Here is a 17,451-nt window from a genome sequence, read left to right on the forward strand (position 1 = left end):
CCGCTTGGAAATTCAGCCTTTCTCATTGGTCAAGCCCATCCTGAAAGGTGTGACTCTTCCCTGACTTTAAAGGGCTCACGCACAGGTCCGCCTCTCTTTTGCTACATTTACATTTACATTTATTCATTTAGCTGACGCTTTTATCCAAAGCGACTTACAATTGCTATATATGTCAGAGGTCGCACGCCTCTGGAGCAACTAGGGGTTAAGCGTCTTGCTCAGGGACACATTGGTGTCTCACAGTGGATTCGAACCCAGGTCTCTCACACCAAAGGCATGTGTCTTATCCACTGCGCCATCACCACTAAATCTCCCAATTGCTGTCCGTGTGGTTAGACTCAAGGAGAGCCTGAGATGGTGCGGGCGTGCCCGGCAGGCCCCAACATATAGAGCCGTGTGCTATCTCCCTAGCCTGGGGAGATGGCTCTTGACCACAAAGAGTCAGACTAACACCACTGGAGTTCGTCTTCACTCAACCCTGGAATTCACCATCATGGAAATGCCCTTGATCAGACATTTCTCTCTCCCCGCTCCTGGTAGCCACTGCATCTTCATCTCCAGATTGTGGCCCACAGGGCCAGTAGGCCCCATTTTACATCCAGCCATGTGCTTATCTAGGAGAGAGAGGACTCTCTCAACCACCACAGAGTCAAGAACAACCTCGGAGTTTCAAGAAATTGCAACTTCGGCCATCGAATGGAACTATCCAGACTTTCTTCAGAGGCTTCACGAGACTTTCGTTCCACAGTCAAATGCAAGTATCGTTCCTTTCACCACACAGAGGTTTGTTGTAAGCTATCATATACTGTGCTTTGAATTAGAGACTTATGGTTCTTTCAGATGGTCAACTCAGCCTCTTTCCCCCTGTTTCTGTCCGGTTTCATTCATCCAGTCTCACTTACCCTTCCCATGTACCACGTATGCGTGATTTTGTGTGTGTGTGTATACATATATGTATATATGTTTTAGTTATACGTTTGTGATTTAGTTAATAAAACTTTGTGCACAATACATATGAGTATTGGTTTCTGATTCCCTGCTTGCAACAAAGTTAATTTAACGATTTTGATCTTGTTACATGCTAGTACAGTACCTTAAAAAGGGTATTTCCCTTACCCTGGAAATTAAGATTTCTTTGAATTCATATTTAATCAATACTGAGCATTCACTAGCTGGCCTAGTCAGCTGATTGTACTGTAAATTCTGCTTTATCAAGCTAATTCTATTAACTCTTCCAAATATTATAATTATAACGAGTTGTGATTAATTATTAATATTCCCTTTGAGCTAAGATTACTACATGTTACTTAGGTCATTTCTCAAATGTGCATAAACTATTGCTTAGAATTGATAATACAAATACAGAATTGAATAGTGCTATAAAAATACATTAAGAAAAAAACTCCTAGGATTGCAGTCATAATGCTACTCATTCATGCCAGCAGAGCCAAACAACAAAAACCTTCTTTCCCAAGATGCGTTTAGTTTTATTTTTTTAACCACTAGATGGCTGCCTTTAAAAATGTGTACAGGTTATTTTAAGACCAAAACGAGTTGTCAAATTAATACAATGTTATTGTTCCCTTAAATGATTAGATTCCAGATTCAGTGCAATATAAACAGCTCAAAATACAGATGAGATTATACATATTTCACAACATTTAAAAAGTTAAATTCAGTCATGCACATTATTAGTGACATTGAGATTTAGGCAATGTGTCAGTCTGACAGCCGATTATTAGTTATTTCAACATGCTTTTTGTATAATTTCACAGTTAACTGTCGGTACCTAAAAAAAAATTGTTGCTGTAAAATATTGGTCAGATATATAATTAGTACAGTGTTAAATTCTCATATAAAAACTTTGAGGCACTTGCGGTACGTAGTAAACAAAGCACCTGCACAATAACTATTGTTAAGTTCAAACAAATAAATTGACCTCCTCCATTCACATCATAATGATGACCATTTGATCGTTAGGACTTTTATTCCTCATCTTTGATCAGCCACACCTCATTCCTGCGATTAGTCAGTTTGAAGGGGCTGTCATATCCCGCTCTGTAGAACGGAGCCTCCTTGAATTTCATCTCATCCCTCTTGAGGCTCTCTATCAGTTTCAGAAGCTCCGCACGGCTGCTCTCACTGTTCGCAAAGCCTCCATAGGTCCTGCAAAAAAACAAGGCCAAGCAAACATGAAGCTATGACAACAATATTCTTTTAAACTAGAGAAAAGTAATGTAGTTTTTACAACATACTCGGTTTGACCTGGATATAAAATCCCTTGCAAAATAAATTGCCATTCAAAAATGTATAATTCTCTTACGCTTAGTAAGACTCAAGATTCATTGATAAAAACTGAAGTTCAAAATAGCACCATTTGCTTGAAATAATTTTTTTATTTTTTTTCAAAATTCTAAAATGCACTCTCTGTAATTTGATCAATTTAATGCATCTTTGTTTAAAAAAAAAATCTACAATTTAAAAGCCCTCATCACAAACATACCTCACAAAAACCGTGACCTCTTTTCTGTTCTCGATGAAAACATCGGAATCAGTGGGTTTGGGTGGGTCAGCCTGATGTTCCTCAGGGATGTAGAAGGACACAGTGAAGTTGCTTTCACAAGCGGGTCCAGCACCGGGCTCAATCTGACAGCTCACTGGTGCCGTCATCTCCACCTTACTCTCTGATACATGACATACAGGAAAAGCGCTCAAATAAGGCCGATATGCAAGGTGGTTCATTAATTAAAAGGTTTGGAAACATGCACTGTTCTTAGTGTCTGAAATATCTGCTAAAGCTATTTTGCAGAGAGTGTCATCTGGTGAATCATTAACACAGTTTACTCTGTGGGAACACAACCGGTCACATGCTTTTTATTATTATAAAAGCATTTCGAGATGTGATTCGTTGCAATCATGTAGCTCAGAAAATTTTTTGGCTTTATGAATGACATTTCTCACCCATATGCTTATGTTATTTTCCATTGTATATATGTTATGTAATGAAAATGCTATGAACACAGGCCCAAAATGTAGTAACAATAGCTGAAAGTACTCATCTTGAATGTCTACTACAGAAAAATCTTCTTTCTAGTCCTCTACAGGAACATGACCACTTACTCTTGTCATTGTTCCCCTGAATGTATTTGAAGAGTCTTCTGAAGCCTGTGCTGAAGGCCGGGTCCTGCTCCATCCCAGTCACAGCTGTGCTGACCCAGTTTGTTGTGTGGTAAGTGCGGACTTCATAGTCTTCACCCTAAAAAGCATTTATTCATTAAATATGACTGGAAACATTTGAGCCATTAAACAATAAACCACAAGAAACAAGGTCTGCTTTAAACTAGATGTGAGCAGACCACTTTAAAAAACTAAGCATTAGCTCTGCTAATAAGCAATAAGTAAATATGAACACATCCAAAGTCTGGAAGGTTTCTGGCACACACCTTACTCTGTTGAGCAGTAAATTTAGGGTGCTGGAGTCCAGAAGAAAAAAAGGTTTGACCGATGGCTTTAAGCATCTTCACTGTAATGCTGTTCAAAATTTAAAATGGATTAACAGAGTTACAAACTACACTTTAGACAAAATACAATTTCGAAATGACACTGTCAGAATGGAGCTCCACACCTGACAAGATCAATCTTTGTAACGACTTCATATTTTAACCAAAAATATCATTTGTATAAAAGACGTAGGGAAAATGGAAGATAGGCTACTTATTTTTCCATAGGCTACAGCATTGAGTGGGAATGTGAAGCCCAGTACTTTGACGTAAATGGGATTTTATAGCCTACTGGGCTATAAATTATGACTAGGCTAACAATATTGTATGAGCTATTCTAAATGTTAATACAACTTAAATCTGTTGGTTCACGTTTTGACAGGCTGTAAGCAGTAAATATCGCCATACTGAAGAAAATTACACGCATTGTTTTTCCCTCATACACGACTTAATAAAAAGCGCACAAGGATGAATACTGGCGACGTCTTTCCAAATGTAGCCAAATTGCGCTGAAATCAAACTACTACTATTTTATACACTTAATGTCTGAGATTGCAGTGGTAAATAAACTCACCTGTGCGACGCTGACTAAAGTGACTAAAGACCCAGAGCGCAGTATATATCGTCGCAGACAGGCGTGTTATAACTTCTAGATAAAGATGATGTTACGCTTAAGTAACAAGTCTTCGCTTAAGTAACACTTCCGTGTTTTTATGTTTCATCACACATGAGAAGGCTCCGATTGGTTGTGACGAATATGTAAATGAAGGACACGACACAGCAACACTACACTACTCGGTGCTCTTTACAACAAGGGGACAAAATATTTGAAAGAAAATAGCGGATGTAGATGATTTACTGTCAATTTTATTAAATCTAAAGCATTTTTGAACATTCATAAATAGTGATACACTGGAAAGGCGTTAAATTGCTTTGCAGTAAATAAGGTCAACTAGAGTCAGGTTGCAAACACAAAAGCTATACATTTTTCATCATCACATCAATACTTTAGTACAAACTAATGGTTAATTGCAGACACGCATAATCTGAAATATTCCACTCACACTAGACACAAAAACCAGTAAACATTGTCAGAGGAACATCCCCAGTGTGCAAGAGATTGTGTAACTTGTCCAAAAATGACAATATTGAATCACTAACAAGCATTAACTGTGATATCAACATAAATTTAACCCTAAAGTGTTCTTACAATGCACTGCAACTTTCAACATGACCTGAGCACCATAAACCTGTGACCAAAATTCATACAAATAGCTCTCAAATGGATCTCCCGGTTGGTTACTTCATCTTCAGAGCTGTGTTTTTCCTACGTGGTGGCTCTCTCTGGACCTGTCTGGCTCGGGCACCGAATCCCAGGCACTGAAGAGATTCGGTGACGAAGCGTTGAGTGGGAGATACGCACAGCATTATCAGAAGCTTGGCATCCCCTCCTGTGAACAGGAAAAGATGTCAAAGGTGAGGCTTGGGAAGGAAGAATAGGTAGGCCTCGTCTATGACACACTTATTGTGGCATGTTAAAACCTGACTGGTTGAACTGGTTTTAACTGTGGTTCAAATAAAAGCAAAGTAAACTCACGTCACACATTACAGACAAGGGAAAATATTACAAAATCTTTATTCTTAAGTGTAAAAAGTATGCATTTTAAGTTTAGAATGTATTTAACAGGGAACAAGTCAAGTCACATTTACTTATATAGTGCTTTTGACAACAATACACATTTACAAGTCAGAAAATTAGTGATATGTGGTCCCCGAGCAGGCAAAAAGGAACACATGGCATAACATTTGTAGATAAATAATAATTATATACATAAATCATTATACCTAATATTTACCTGATGGTATTTTTATTATTTTCAAAATAAGTTGGCCTATTATAAATGACGTGTCTAAAATACACGCATTTAAAAAATGTCTGGCTTGTCTTTATCCATATTTTATGGATGGATGGATGGATGAAGACAGAATAGGGAACAAGTGTTTCACAGTCTTCATGTATAAAGTAGTGGTGTTTCACCTATGGCGTCCTGTAGTAGATGTGTTAGTTTGCTGTTGCGGTAGGGTACGTGAGGTCGTCTTTCGGCTAGAGCTCCCAGAACATCAGACAAAGCCGAGAGACTGCGGTTTATACAGGAGCTTTCCCACAGAGCGGCACCGGTCACACCTGACATCCCTAAACACATCCCAAAACTATTCACATCCCCTGTTCACATCTTCATTTACTTGCAGCACTTGAATGAAGATTTAACACTCCATAAACCTTATGACTGAATATGGTTATTGTTTTATTTGACTGTAAAATGGCTTAACTAGTAACTTCTCATGATGTTTTTGACAGACGGAGCACAACATTGCATCTTCTTACCTACACACTCGCTCCCAGCTAGGTCCACCAACTGCAGCTTGGTTTTGATGGGGGGCTGTGTGATGCTAGGTCGGGGGGAGGGGCATGGCGAATGGCACGGTGAGGAGGCGGGGCTAGATGAGCGTGAGGAAGTGGCCCTGCGGCAGCGTGGGCTCCACCACTCCTTCTGAGACACCCGCTGGACATCCTGTCTGGCATTCTGTAGACGACGAGCTGCAACACACATAAACTACACCTTTATTAAAAAGGTGATTAGCTCTTTTAACTTTAGGGCGGGACTGCAGATGCCATATTGAGCATTATGATTTGTCCCATTCCATTCATTTTATAGAATTATACGTCTACTGCCCATATGACTCTGATGCTACACACCTGAATCCAATGGCAACCTTTAAAAGGTCTTTCAGTGCTATCTTGAGAAACCTTTGGAATGGGCTCTCTTTTTGAAGTAGCCAGAAAGTGCGTGCGTGTGTGAGAGAAGATAACTAATCCAGTGGGTGTGTGAGAAAATGGAGCTGTTTGAATGATTGTTTGTGTGTGCGTCTTGAGATAATACACTCGGTCTCACTTAACAGCCATAACCGCATGTGCTGCAGATAGCGGCGTATGGCTTGAGGGAACATTACAGCTTCAAAACCAATGAGTTGCGGACTGGCACTCTTGAAGAAATACTGTATATCATACCTAGAGCCAGTGCATCTGGGCTTTTGGAGGTGACGGTGAGAGTGACGATGAAATGAGATCTGGAAGAGTCCATGTGCACCAGGGTGGGACTGTGAGATCTTAGTTTTAACACCGAATTGATCAGCTGCATTACCTCTGCCGAGCTCCGCACCAACCTGACACACACACAAACAAGTCAAGTCAAACACATGCAAACCTGTCACAGTCATGTGTGCATGCAGCAAAATCTCAAAGTACAATGAAGAAGGTCAATCAAAAAAATAAATGCTGATTGTAAACTTACAGTAAATGCAACCCACACATGCATTAATGCACCCAAAAATATCTAAACAGTACCAACACTGTTTGATATATTGCACAAAAGGGAACAAAATGTCCCAAACATCAAATATAATTTATTAAAATGACCACAAACTGCATAGATCAATTAATAATGCAAAATTATTACTATAATAGATACTATAAAAGTTTTTGTTAGTCAGAATTAGTTTTTTTTTTTCATTTTAATTTGTTGAAGTTTAGTAATTTTGTCATGTTTTTGTTTTCATTTTTTATAGTTTTTATTCATTTTTATATTTTTTTTATAAAAAAAAATGTATATTATCTTTGTTACTTTAGTACTTCATGTTAAACTAAATAAAAAAAATATATATTTTTAGTTTGAGTTGTATTTAACTATAATAACCCTGCAGTGAACAATTGTATATTTATAACTTAGATTAATAAATGCTAAAAATAATTGATAGTTTATGATTCCAAGTGCATTAACTATGTTAACAAACTGAAACCTTGAAAGCTGATAAATTTTGTTATCCTGTACGTGATTATATAGTTAGTGGCGCTTTTATTATTTGAACTGACCATTGTATTTTGTGAAACTGTTAAAATACAATAAGTTGAAATGTGTGATATGATGTATCCTCATGCTGACTGCTGTGACTCACTCATATGTTAGGCAGGGCACCTCACTGATGCCTGTGCTGGTGGTGATGACCTCTCTCTTTACCCCAACTGTTACCCCATCTTCATCTTTGGCTAGCAGGTCCAGAACTTCATTATTATAAACCTCCACCACTGACATCTCCACCGTATGACTGTCCGCTGGCTTCTCAGAGATCAGCCTGGGACATTTATCAGTACAGACAGACTTTATGTTGTGGTATTGTAGATAAGTGAAACGTGTCGTGATTTTTAACTGTGAGAGAGAAGTGAGCCGAGGCTTACTTGAATAGCTCATTGGCTGCTTTTGGAATGATGCCCTGTTGAGAGTCCTGCAGTGCAGCTGTGGGATCCTCAGACCGGGAGCCAATCATTGTATGTGTCTTTCCACTCCCCGTTTGGCCATATGCCATGATACATACATTATACCTGAAATGAAGAAGAGATCTTTTTGTATATAAAATGTATATATTTAGTAATTTCATCACAGTATCTTCCCTAATAGTAATAGTGAGTAGTTAAAATTGGTTGTATTAAATAGGACACTTACCCATCAAGTAGAGATGTTAGAAGGGGTTTCACCTCATCAAACACAGTCTCTTGGCTGTCTTCTGGACCATGTACTCTGCAAAGACACATGCTACATTATCCACCACCGAAGCTCCCTTCTTAAATGTTTACATTTTATGCAATGTCTAAATACCTCTCAAACTCAAATATTTTGTTCATTACAGGACTTGAGGTTTTGGCGCAGTTCACAAAAACAGAGTCCTGCAAAACAAGGGTGGTCAGAGAGTGTAGGGTGTAATACTAGGCCATTACAATTTTATAGATCTCATAAACTCTACAAACAATCAATTCACTCACATCATTGATCGCCTGCACTACTGCTTCACATGATGAAGATCTTTAAAAGGAAAATGAGATTTAGTACACCTACAAGACATACCGCATTCCCAAAGCAAGTGGTTTTTTAATTTAAATTGAATCACAATTTATTATTAATTTACAAAAGTAGATTGAATTTCAATGTGTAAATTCAAAATGTTTTTTATTTTAATATGCATTAATCTACCACTATTCGTTCAATATGTATGTAGATTATATTACCCATTGGTTGTGGGTGATCCTGGGATGTGATCAAAGTGTAGAATTGGACGCACCCTGCAATGAACTCTGATATTCCCCCTCAGCTCCTACAGAGAGAAATGTGTTTTATTTTTAGTTTAACTGAATCATCCTGAATGCTTACACAGTCATTTTTAAGGATAAGTCAGGTAGAAACTGGTCTAAAATACTTTAAATATTCAGGGTTCAAAAATTTTAGCCACCACAGCAGGTGATAACATAATGTCGTATCCGATGTACTCCCTACATCTTGACTTTAAATAAATGGCAAAATGTTAAATCTATAGATACATTAAGAACAGTAAATCAAATCAGAGAACCAAATACGTACAACCAGGGTATTGTGGAGCAGCCTCCTCCTCACCCGCTCCTCTCTGCACCTCTCCTTCTCTTCCTGTAAAGAGCGTTCAAGTGCGGTCACCTGAACCCGGAGCTCTGCAGAAAACAAAATGGGAAAAAAATCTTCACATCTATTTGTGAACATTAACATATGAATTTGCAAAGCAGTACAGGATCAATTGAGTTAACATATAGAAACCACTAATCCATGGGACATTGTAGTCAGTTTAATGACTTTACTATAGAAAAAAGTGAAGTGATTGAGCAATGTTGTCGGAAGCCAAAGAAAAAACTGATTGAGAAAATACTTGACAGAACCAAAATAAGTCACATTTTACAATATGAAACATTGTGTAAGTCACTTTTTTTCCTACAGTAACAATGTCCAATAGCTACACAGTACACCAAATAAACAAGTGTTTTGAGCTCATTTTCTTTTAGGATCCTAAAGCATGATAATACAGGTCAAATGTCCTGTATTGATATTTGACAATATCAAAAGCCAAACTTATATAATGACAGTGGAAAAACGCCAACAAACATCACCATATACTGTAATCCTTGAATGTATGCTTAAAAGCTTTTTGTCAGGAACATTTTTCATTTGCACTTTGAGACACAGTGACTTGTAGCTATATAAATGACAAGGGATAAGATCCACAGGCGCTGCGGGAGGCTTGTCACCATGGTGTGCAGGTGACGCACAGGACACATAACCTTACTGTCCCTGCTGACAGCAGCTTTTCCTGGAGGAGAGGCTGGGGGTGGGGAAGTGTGGATAATCTCTGAACACTGCACCACATACCTACTGTCACAACACGGCTGCTTTCGTGATAGAGTAGGAGACAGATGGTGAAGAATGCAGGGAATGAGAGCAGAAGATTAAATAGAAAGGAGATGGAGGTTCAGAGTTGAGGTTCATAATCTTGGTCGTCATGTGACCTTGCCGTTTGACTGAATATAAGTGTATGTGCATATTATTAGTGAATGAGATCCATTAAGTTTATTTGGACACACAAATATTCATAGACAATACTGATATACTGGTATTTGAGTTCACACTCACTCTGAAAGTCATCACTTTGGAAATCCTGAGTAGCATTTCTGGCCGTGCCCACACATTCAAACAGCTGCTTGCTTTGTTCCTCCAGCTCTTTAGCAAACCCCACGTATATGGCAAAAACATCCCTCAAGTCCCGTTTCAGCATCTGAGAGCAACGCAGAGCACGTGATGATGCTGGATTTGCAAAACATTGCATTTCAGAGGATTTGTAGTGTAGGACTTGTTTCAAAGCAGTGTTTTTGCCATCACCTGAACGTCAGTCAGAAGTTTGGAGAGAGCTGCGTGTGTGGACTTCTGCACTTTCCTCTGCTGCTGATGTTTCTGTCTCAGGACATGGATTTCCTCCTCCCTCTCACGGCGGAGTTTACCCAGACACTTGAAAAGGTTAAGGAAATGTCAATGGGGAACAAATACAAACTGATCAGAGCATTTACATAGTTTTTATCACCTTACAAAAAACATTGTGGAGATGGTAATTCTATGGTATTTTGATACACACCACTACTCAAAAGTCTGGAGTCTGTAAGATTTTTTATTATTATTATTTTGTATTATTTAACAGTAATATTCTGAAACATTATTACAAATGAAAAGGACTTTTTTCTATTTTAACATACATTAAAATCTCAATTATTCTTGTGATGGCAAAGCTGAATTTTCAGGAGCCATTACTTCAGTCTCCAATGTCATGTAATCCTTCAAAAATTATTTTAATATGCTGATTTGGTGCTCAAGAAACATTTTTTATTATTATTAATGTTGAAAACAGTTGTTTTTAATATTTATCAGGGACTCTGAATCAGAAGAACAGCATTTATTAGAAATATAAATATTTTGTAACAAACATGTTGACTCATTTTTGATTGATTTAATGCATCTAACTGAATAAGATTATGAATTTCTTAAAAAAATAAATATTTTATCATAATACAAAATTATTATATTGATACACCATGGTATTTAGATTGTACTCAAATCTACTTCAAATATTACCATAATATTATCATAACATTTTTGTACGTGGATCTCCAACCAAAGGTATACTTCAGGTCTGTACTTCATATCCAGATATTAAGCACGTGAGTAAATTAGGTGAGACTGGCAAGCACCTGTCGCCTGTCTGCAAGCCACTTATCTTGCAGTGAAAACCATCTGGCAGGTCAAACTCTTAACTGAGGCGGAGGGTCGAACCCCATTAGTGGAGTTTGATTCATTTCACATAAAATTTGCATTATCCATACCTCAGCGAGTCTCAAATGAAGGAGAGCGTTCTCTGTTTCCAACTCCAAAATACGTTCCTCTTTACTCTAAAAGGAGAAAGAAAGAAAGGGCCTTATTGTTACATTTAAGTATGAAACTACACATAATAGATCTAATAATACAGTGTATTTTAAAATAAAAATTATTCAAGTAAAGTAAATGACAAAATTCAACTGATCATCAGTCATACGCTATCCTCTAACGTACCTGACAGACCTGTGGCTGTGTCTTAAAATCACAGTGAGTTATTGCCTACCTAGACAACACATCTGGGCATCATTCAAATGAGCCTACAAAACACAAAATGCTGTCTAATCTAGGTCAGCGGCTCTCTAGGTTTTGAGACACAGACATCCCTTAAGAAAATACAATTATGGAGGCTATGGTACACATGGTATGGGATAATAATTTTTGATACAGGCCTATAGACCATGGTACTGAATAATTTCCCTATTCATAGCCTATACAAAGGTATTTACATAGTATTCAAATGCACATAAAAGAATACCATAGTATTACCAAAGTATATCTCTACTGCATAATAACATGTGGAGATGGTCATAGATGGTCAAGACGAATATGGCCATAGGCCTAGATGTCTAGTAACTTTTATATTATATAGCATAATGTAATATATTATATCATATTATATAAGGATATAATTTATTATTATTATAGGCTCAAACAAATAATATAGCAATAAATCATAACGACAGTAGACATGTCTGTCGACATAAAACAGCTTATTTACCAGCCCAGCTGTTATTTGACATTCAGACAATATAAGAGGAAACTCACCCGTAGTTTGTGCTCTAGAAGATGGACTTGATGTGCAAAAATCTGGTCTCGATTAATAAAGAGCGGCATTGTGAATGAGAGTCAGAACAGGACGTTAAATGAAGCATTTGTTGTTCAGTAGGGACAGTACATGATGAGCTCGTGAGAGGTCTGTCGGAGGTGTAATCCGATTACCTGCCTGCGCACACTAACCCTGTTCGGTGCTTTCTGATCTATATTTAACATTTCATATAGTGTAATTACTTTGTGTACAATGTATGATATTGTCTGTGCATTTATTAACAATGTGGGCTTGATTATGTGCATTTTGACCGGTTTAAAATCCTCGACTTCATGACAACACTCACACTGATCTGAGACTCAACAACAGGCCGATGAAGAGATTGTCGCCACCAGCGCCATTGAGGTTTGGCGCCCTCTACAGGTTACTTTATTATTTGTCCGCGACGCTGTCACATCTGAAGCTGATAAAGTTGAAGCCACAATAAATGTAAACTGATTTAAACAGCTGCTAACTGCGACATTTCATGAGGTTAATATATATTTTAATGAACATCTAAAAAATATAGTATCATGAATGACAAAATGCTGAGATTTGCCATATTTTTTATTAGAAATACAAAAAGTAATTATAGTAAAGATTTGTAAAATGTGCATAAACATTTTTAGGTTAAAAAAGTGGCCCAATTTATCTGCATTCACTGTAGGACACCGGGCTCTCCATTAAATTCTTTATTAAGCAGTAAGATTAAGAGTACAGCATGTAAACAGCTTTTCCCCTGAGGTATAAACTAACATCGGGAGAAAGTATTAAAAGAAGACTATTGGAAGCACATGATAGAGGCTAGTTTTGCCTTTTTGGCACATTTGACATTTTCCAAGGCAGTTTTCTATTGCGCAGTGTAGACAGGTCTTATCCAAGTATTAGGTCCAATTTACAATCTGCTGCAAACAGATCGACTGATGGATTAAAACACAACACAACATCATTTTCATAACTCTATCAGGTTATCGTTGATATGCTTGTGGCAGACCCAGACCCAGTTTTAATACCAATAAAAGCTCTACTATAAGAGTAAATCAGCAACCATAGACGATTAACACAGAAAAGGAATGTCTTAAAAGCTGGTATACAATAAATCCTCTTTATGTACCATAAATCACAAAAGACTGAAGGGAATACATTAGTGTTAAGTGAAAATGCCTCAGATACACTGTACATGATGATACATTAGAATCATTTCACCAGAGTTGGCCATATTTTACTACAGGTTTCCCTTCCTTTACAATATATATAAGCACTGACTTGAGTATGTACTTGCTTTAGTCTCTTTATAGCCTGTTTAGATTTTAAACATCTGTTTTGAATTTGACAATCTGGATTCAAGGCCTGATTAAAAGCACACGATTACAGTGTGGAAGTAATTTGTCTATTTCAGCAGTACTCAGCACTTATTCTCTCTCTACACACATGGCAATACCCATTCCACCTCCTATACACAATGAAGCGATCCCTTTCCGTCCCCCTGTCCTCTGAAGCGCATGAAGCAGGGTCACCAACACTCTACAGCCAGACATACCGAGGGGATGTCCGAGAGAGATCGCCCCTCCACACACATTCACCTGAAGGAAGAGAGACAAATGAAGTGGTAACTAAAAGAATAGAAAACATTATACAGATGAGTATTTGTCTTTCCATAAATATAACTATTATATTTTTTTTACTTAGGCAAAGAGGTCATTTTATTCATTTTCATGAATAAAATAGCAGTCTGGTCACTGATAGGGTAGGTGAACAAAGGTCATGTGACACGGACCTCCAATATTTGCAATAATGGAGAGACTCATCATGATATTACAATCTTGTTACTGTGGCACAGAAATTATTGGGTAACTGTGTCAATATAATATTGTGTAAAGCTGTATAAAGCATGAAGCAATGTATTTATAAAGTGGAAGAAATAACACACCTTATCAGGGTTTAAACCGAGCTCCTTTACCACTGCAATGGACTGAGCAGCAAATGCTTCATTTATCTCAAACAGATCAACCTCATCCAGCTTCCATCCGGCTTTATCAACCTGGTTAGAAAGCAGAATCATTTCACTTTAAAAAACAGTGAAAATTAGTGAAAACCAAATTTGTTGTAACAATAAACTGGCAAGGACTGTAGCAGAAAACACTTTAATTAATTAATTTTATATTATATTATAAACCCAATTCTAAATCTGGGTTTTTATTGGATTATATTGGTCCCTTAAGTGCTATTTCAGGATAAGAACTGATTATAAGAATTCATTCTTCATTCATGTGGATGAATTAGGCCCCCGTGTTGACTCAACAGATACTCACAGCTTTTCTAATGGCTGGAATTGGCCCTGTGCCCATGACTGAAGGGTCAAGGCCTGCCTGAGCCCAGGACGTGATGCGTGCCATTGGTTTTAAGCCCCGCCTCTGGGCCTCTGATTGGCTCATGAGAACAGTAGCTGCAGCTCCATCATTTATGCCTGTTAAACAAAAACCAATGGGAAAAAAATTCTCTATGGGAAAAAAAATCTCTATGCAGTGAAAATGACACTTAAAATTATGTCATAATTAAGTGTCAAATATGTCACCATTTACCTGATGCATTGCCAGCTGTCACTGTCCCAGAACCGTCCTTCACAAAACAAGGCTTCAGTTTGGACATGGCATCAATATTACTGCCATGCCGTGGAAACTCATCAGCTTTGACCTCGACTGGACCTGATATGGTAATAATAGGTTTATTTGAATTAATATTCAGTGTCATCAGAGATAAATACAAACATTCCACCAAAAAAAATCTGAATTTTTGTTATTTTCAAACTTCATTTACTTAGAATTTGCATAACATATTAAGACTTGATTTGAGAAAGTGCACCTTCACTTTTATTTTTGTTTGGTAACTTTCTTGTTTTAAGGTTTACAGAGGTTTATTCTTAAAAACAAGAAAAGGAGGGATTTATCTCATTATAACGATGATTTTACTAGAAAACAAGACAAAAATACTGATTAAGAAATGTATTTTTGCAGTAAACAACACTGCCTTGAATAAGGCACACTACTGTTCAAAAGTTCCAGGTGTGTAAGATGTTTTTGAAGGGATTTGTTTTCAGCAAAGGTGCAGGATGATTACATTATTACAAGAATAAATAAGTAAAATATGTTAAATTAATGCTGTTACTTAGAAATATATATTCAAAGAGGTTTGATTGTTTTCACAAAAATATTAACAATACGACTGTTTTCAACATTAATAATATGAAATGATCCTTAAGCACCAAATCAGCATATTAGAATAATTTCTGAACAATCATGTGACACTGAAGAATGGAGTGATGAAAAGTGATTTAACAATATTACTGGTTTTACTGTATTTTTTATAAAATTAATGCATATATATATATATAAACCAACCCCAAACTTTTGAATGATAGTGTATAAATATTTGAGATACTGAAATATAAAATAATATATATTAAAAATAAAATCATATTTCTGAATACAAAGAGCCTCTTACCTTTTCTAGAGGGAACAGTAACTGACACAATCTCCTGGTCAAAATCTCCAGCCTTCTGAGCTGCTTCAGTTCTGTTCTGTGACGTCACGGCAAACTGGTCCTGGGCCTCACGGGACACCCCCCACTGCTTGGCCACATTCTCAGCTAACACAGACACATGACCAAAACTAGATCAGTTGCCCGATTAAAGGGCACAATAAAGGGAAGCAATCCGTTTTAAGAAAATACCTGTGACTCCCATGTGGTAATTGTAAAAGGCGTCTGTGAGTCCATCAGTCAGTATAGAGTCCTGCAAAGTAGCATCTCCCATCTTCACCCCTGACCTCATCTGCATTATATGAGGAGCCTGACAGACAAAGTGCTGCATGGTTATCATCACCTGTTACTTAAAGATAACAGAAGTGCACCTTAGAGCTGTCTTACCCGACTCATGCTCTCCATGCCTCCTGCTACTACTATACTGGATTCTTTAGTCATGATGGACTGAGCACCAAGACACACAGCCTTCAGGCCAGACCCACAGATCATCTGACAGCTCCATGCTGGCACGGAGTATGGGATACCAGCAGCAACACTTGCCTGCCGGGCAGGATTCTGCCCATGACCTTAAGTAAATGTAGGAGAAGACAGTCAATCCACAAGTGAACTTGAGCTTTGTGCGTTACTCTCATTGATGATTTCCGTATTTATATGGTGGTGAGTAGGCCAAGTATACTACATATAGTCAAAGTTAGTCTTTGATGTAGTTCTATACCTGCAGTGAGGACATGACCCATGATGACCTCTGAGACTTCTTCTGGCTTTACATCGGCCCTCTTAAGCACATCTTTAATGACTAATGTCCCCAAATCATTGAGAGGTATACTACTAAGGGCTCCATTGAATGATCCTGTCAATAAAAAGCAAAAATATTGATACTTTTGTTTCAACTAAATAATATAATTTATGGAAGAAAGCAAAAAAGCAAATAAAGCCATATTGCCCATATACTGCTTTTATGTCAAAATCATAATGAGCAGACAAAAAAAAGGAATTTTAACGCGGTTTCTAATTTACTAAAGCTATGCTGTTATTTCATTTGAATATTGGTATTATTTCCATGAATAAAAGTTAATGGTCAGAATAAAAAAATTATATATGAATTTATATATGAATGATAATGTATTTAGCAAAGGTTTATCTGGATGACCAATCAATAAAATTTATCCTTGCCATGGTGCTCCAATAAATGAACCAATCAGAGCACGAGAACACTGGCGAGAACGCCAAGCAACCAATCAGAGCAGCTTTACGTTTCTTCTGCACCATAGTGAGACACTACACTACTGCCGTATTGCTCGACCATAAGCTAATTAAAATAAACGCATACTTTGACGATATACAACTAAAGCAATCAGACTCTCTTTCATCAGCTTCATCGCGCAGATTATTAGCTCAAGCTCAGGAGTTAGTGACACAGGAGATACAACTTTCTAGTATAATGTCAACAAGCTGCCACAGGATGCACTGCCGTTTGCAGATAACGTTACAAAGTGCTCAGCATCGTGTGGAAAATATCATCATAATACGATGCATGACATTTTGAGAGTTTACCTATAGGAGTCCTTGCGGCAGAAACGATAACAATCGCATCCGTGTTCATTTTGCTGTAATGCTGGCAGGTTCCTTGTTATGTTTCCGGTAGGCTGGCTCTATATATATATATGCAGGTTGTTTCGAGGAGCCTCCTACTTCACGCTGTCTCATTCATTTGATAAGACAAGACTAGGAAAGCATCATAACCGAGATCTGAGTCTGATGCATTGGCTTTATT

General features: G+C 37.5%; 3 protein-coding genes across 3 annotated transcripts; all 3 read right to left on the minus strand.

The window, feature by feature from the left end:
* Window positions 1–1,469: 1,469 nt before the first annotated feature.
* On the minus strand, window positions 1,470–4,237 carry hebp2 (heme binding protein 2). Its single transcript, XM_079375479.1, has 5 exons — window positions 4,075–4,237; window positions 3,444–3,531; window positions 3,121–3,256; window positions 2,504–2,684; window positions 1,470–2,166 (listed from the first exon to the last, which is right to left on the minus strand). Exons 2-5 carry the CDS (start codon window positions 3,516–3,518, stop codon window positions 1,986–1,988), a joined length of 573 nt encoding a protein of 190 aa, XP_079231605.1. The 5' UTR covers window positions 3,519–3,531; window positions 4,075–4,237; the 3' UTR covers window positions 1,470–1,985.
* Window positions 4,238–4,348: 111 nt separating this feature from the next.
* On the minus strand, window positions 4,349–12,459 carry kif25 (kinesin family member 25). Its single transcript, XM_079375268.1, has 15 exons — window positions 12,098–12,459; window positions 11,281–11,346; window positions 10,289–10,414; window positions 10,043–10,184; window positions 8,969–9,072; window positions 8,620–8,705; window positions 8,377–8,416; window positions 8,213–8,280; window positions 8,060–8,134; window positions 7,795–7,938; window positions 7,515–7,691; window positions 6,571–6,725; window positions 5,887–6,099; window positions 5,539–5,694; window positions 4,349–4,951 (listed from the first exon to the last, which is right to left on the minus strand). Exons 1-15 carry the CDS (start codon window positions 12,164–12,166, stop codon window positions 4,800–4,802), a joined length of 1,773 nt encoding a protein of 590 aa, XP_079231394.1. The 5' UTR covers window positions 12,167–12,459; the 3' UTR covers window positions 4,349–4,799.
* A 228-nt stretch (window positions 12,460–12,687) lies between these two features.
* On the minus strand, window positions 12,688–17,442 carry LOC306843787 (acetyl-CoA acetyltransferase, cytosolic-like). The gene is made up of 9 exons (XM_079375459.1): window positions 17,232–17,442; window positions 16,393–16,527; window positions 16,062–16,243; window positions 15,867–15,984; window positions 15,639–15,782; window positions 14,720–14,842; window positions 14,450–14,604; window positions 14,068–14,178; window positions 12,688–13,720 (listed from the first exon to the last, which is right to left on the minus strand). The coding sequence occupies exons 1-9, from the start codon at window positions 17,278–17,280 to the stop codon at window positions 13,550–13,552; spliced, it is 1,188 nt and encodes a 395-aa protein (XP_079231585.1). The 5' UTR covers window positions 17,281–17,442; the 3' UTR covers window positions 12,688–13,549.
* Between the last annotated feature and the right edge of the window lie 9 nt (window positions 17,443–17,451).

This window comes from Barbus barbus (genome assembly GCF_936440315.1).
Source record: "Barbus barbus genome assembly, chromosome: 24".
Classification (NCBI taxonomy): Eukaryota; Metazoa; Chordata; class Actinopteri; order Cypriniformes; family Cyprinidae; genus Barbus; species Barbus barbus.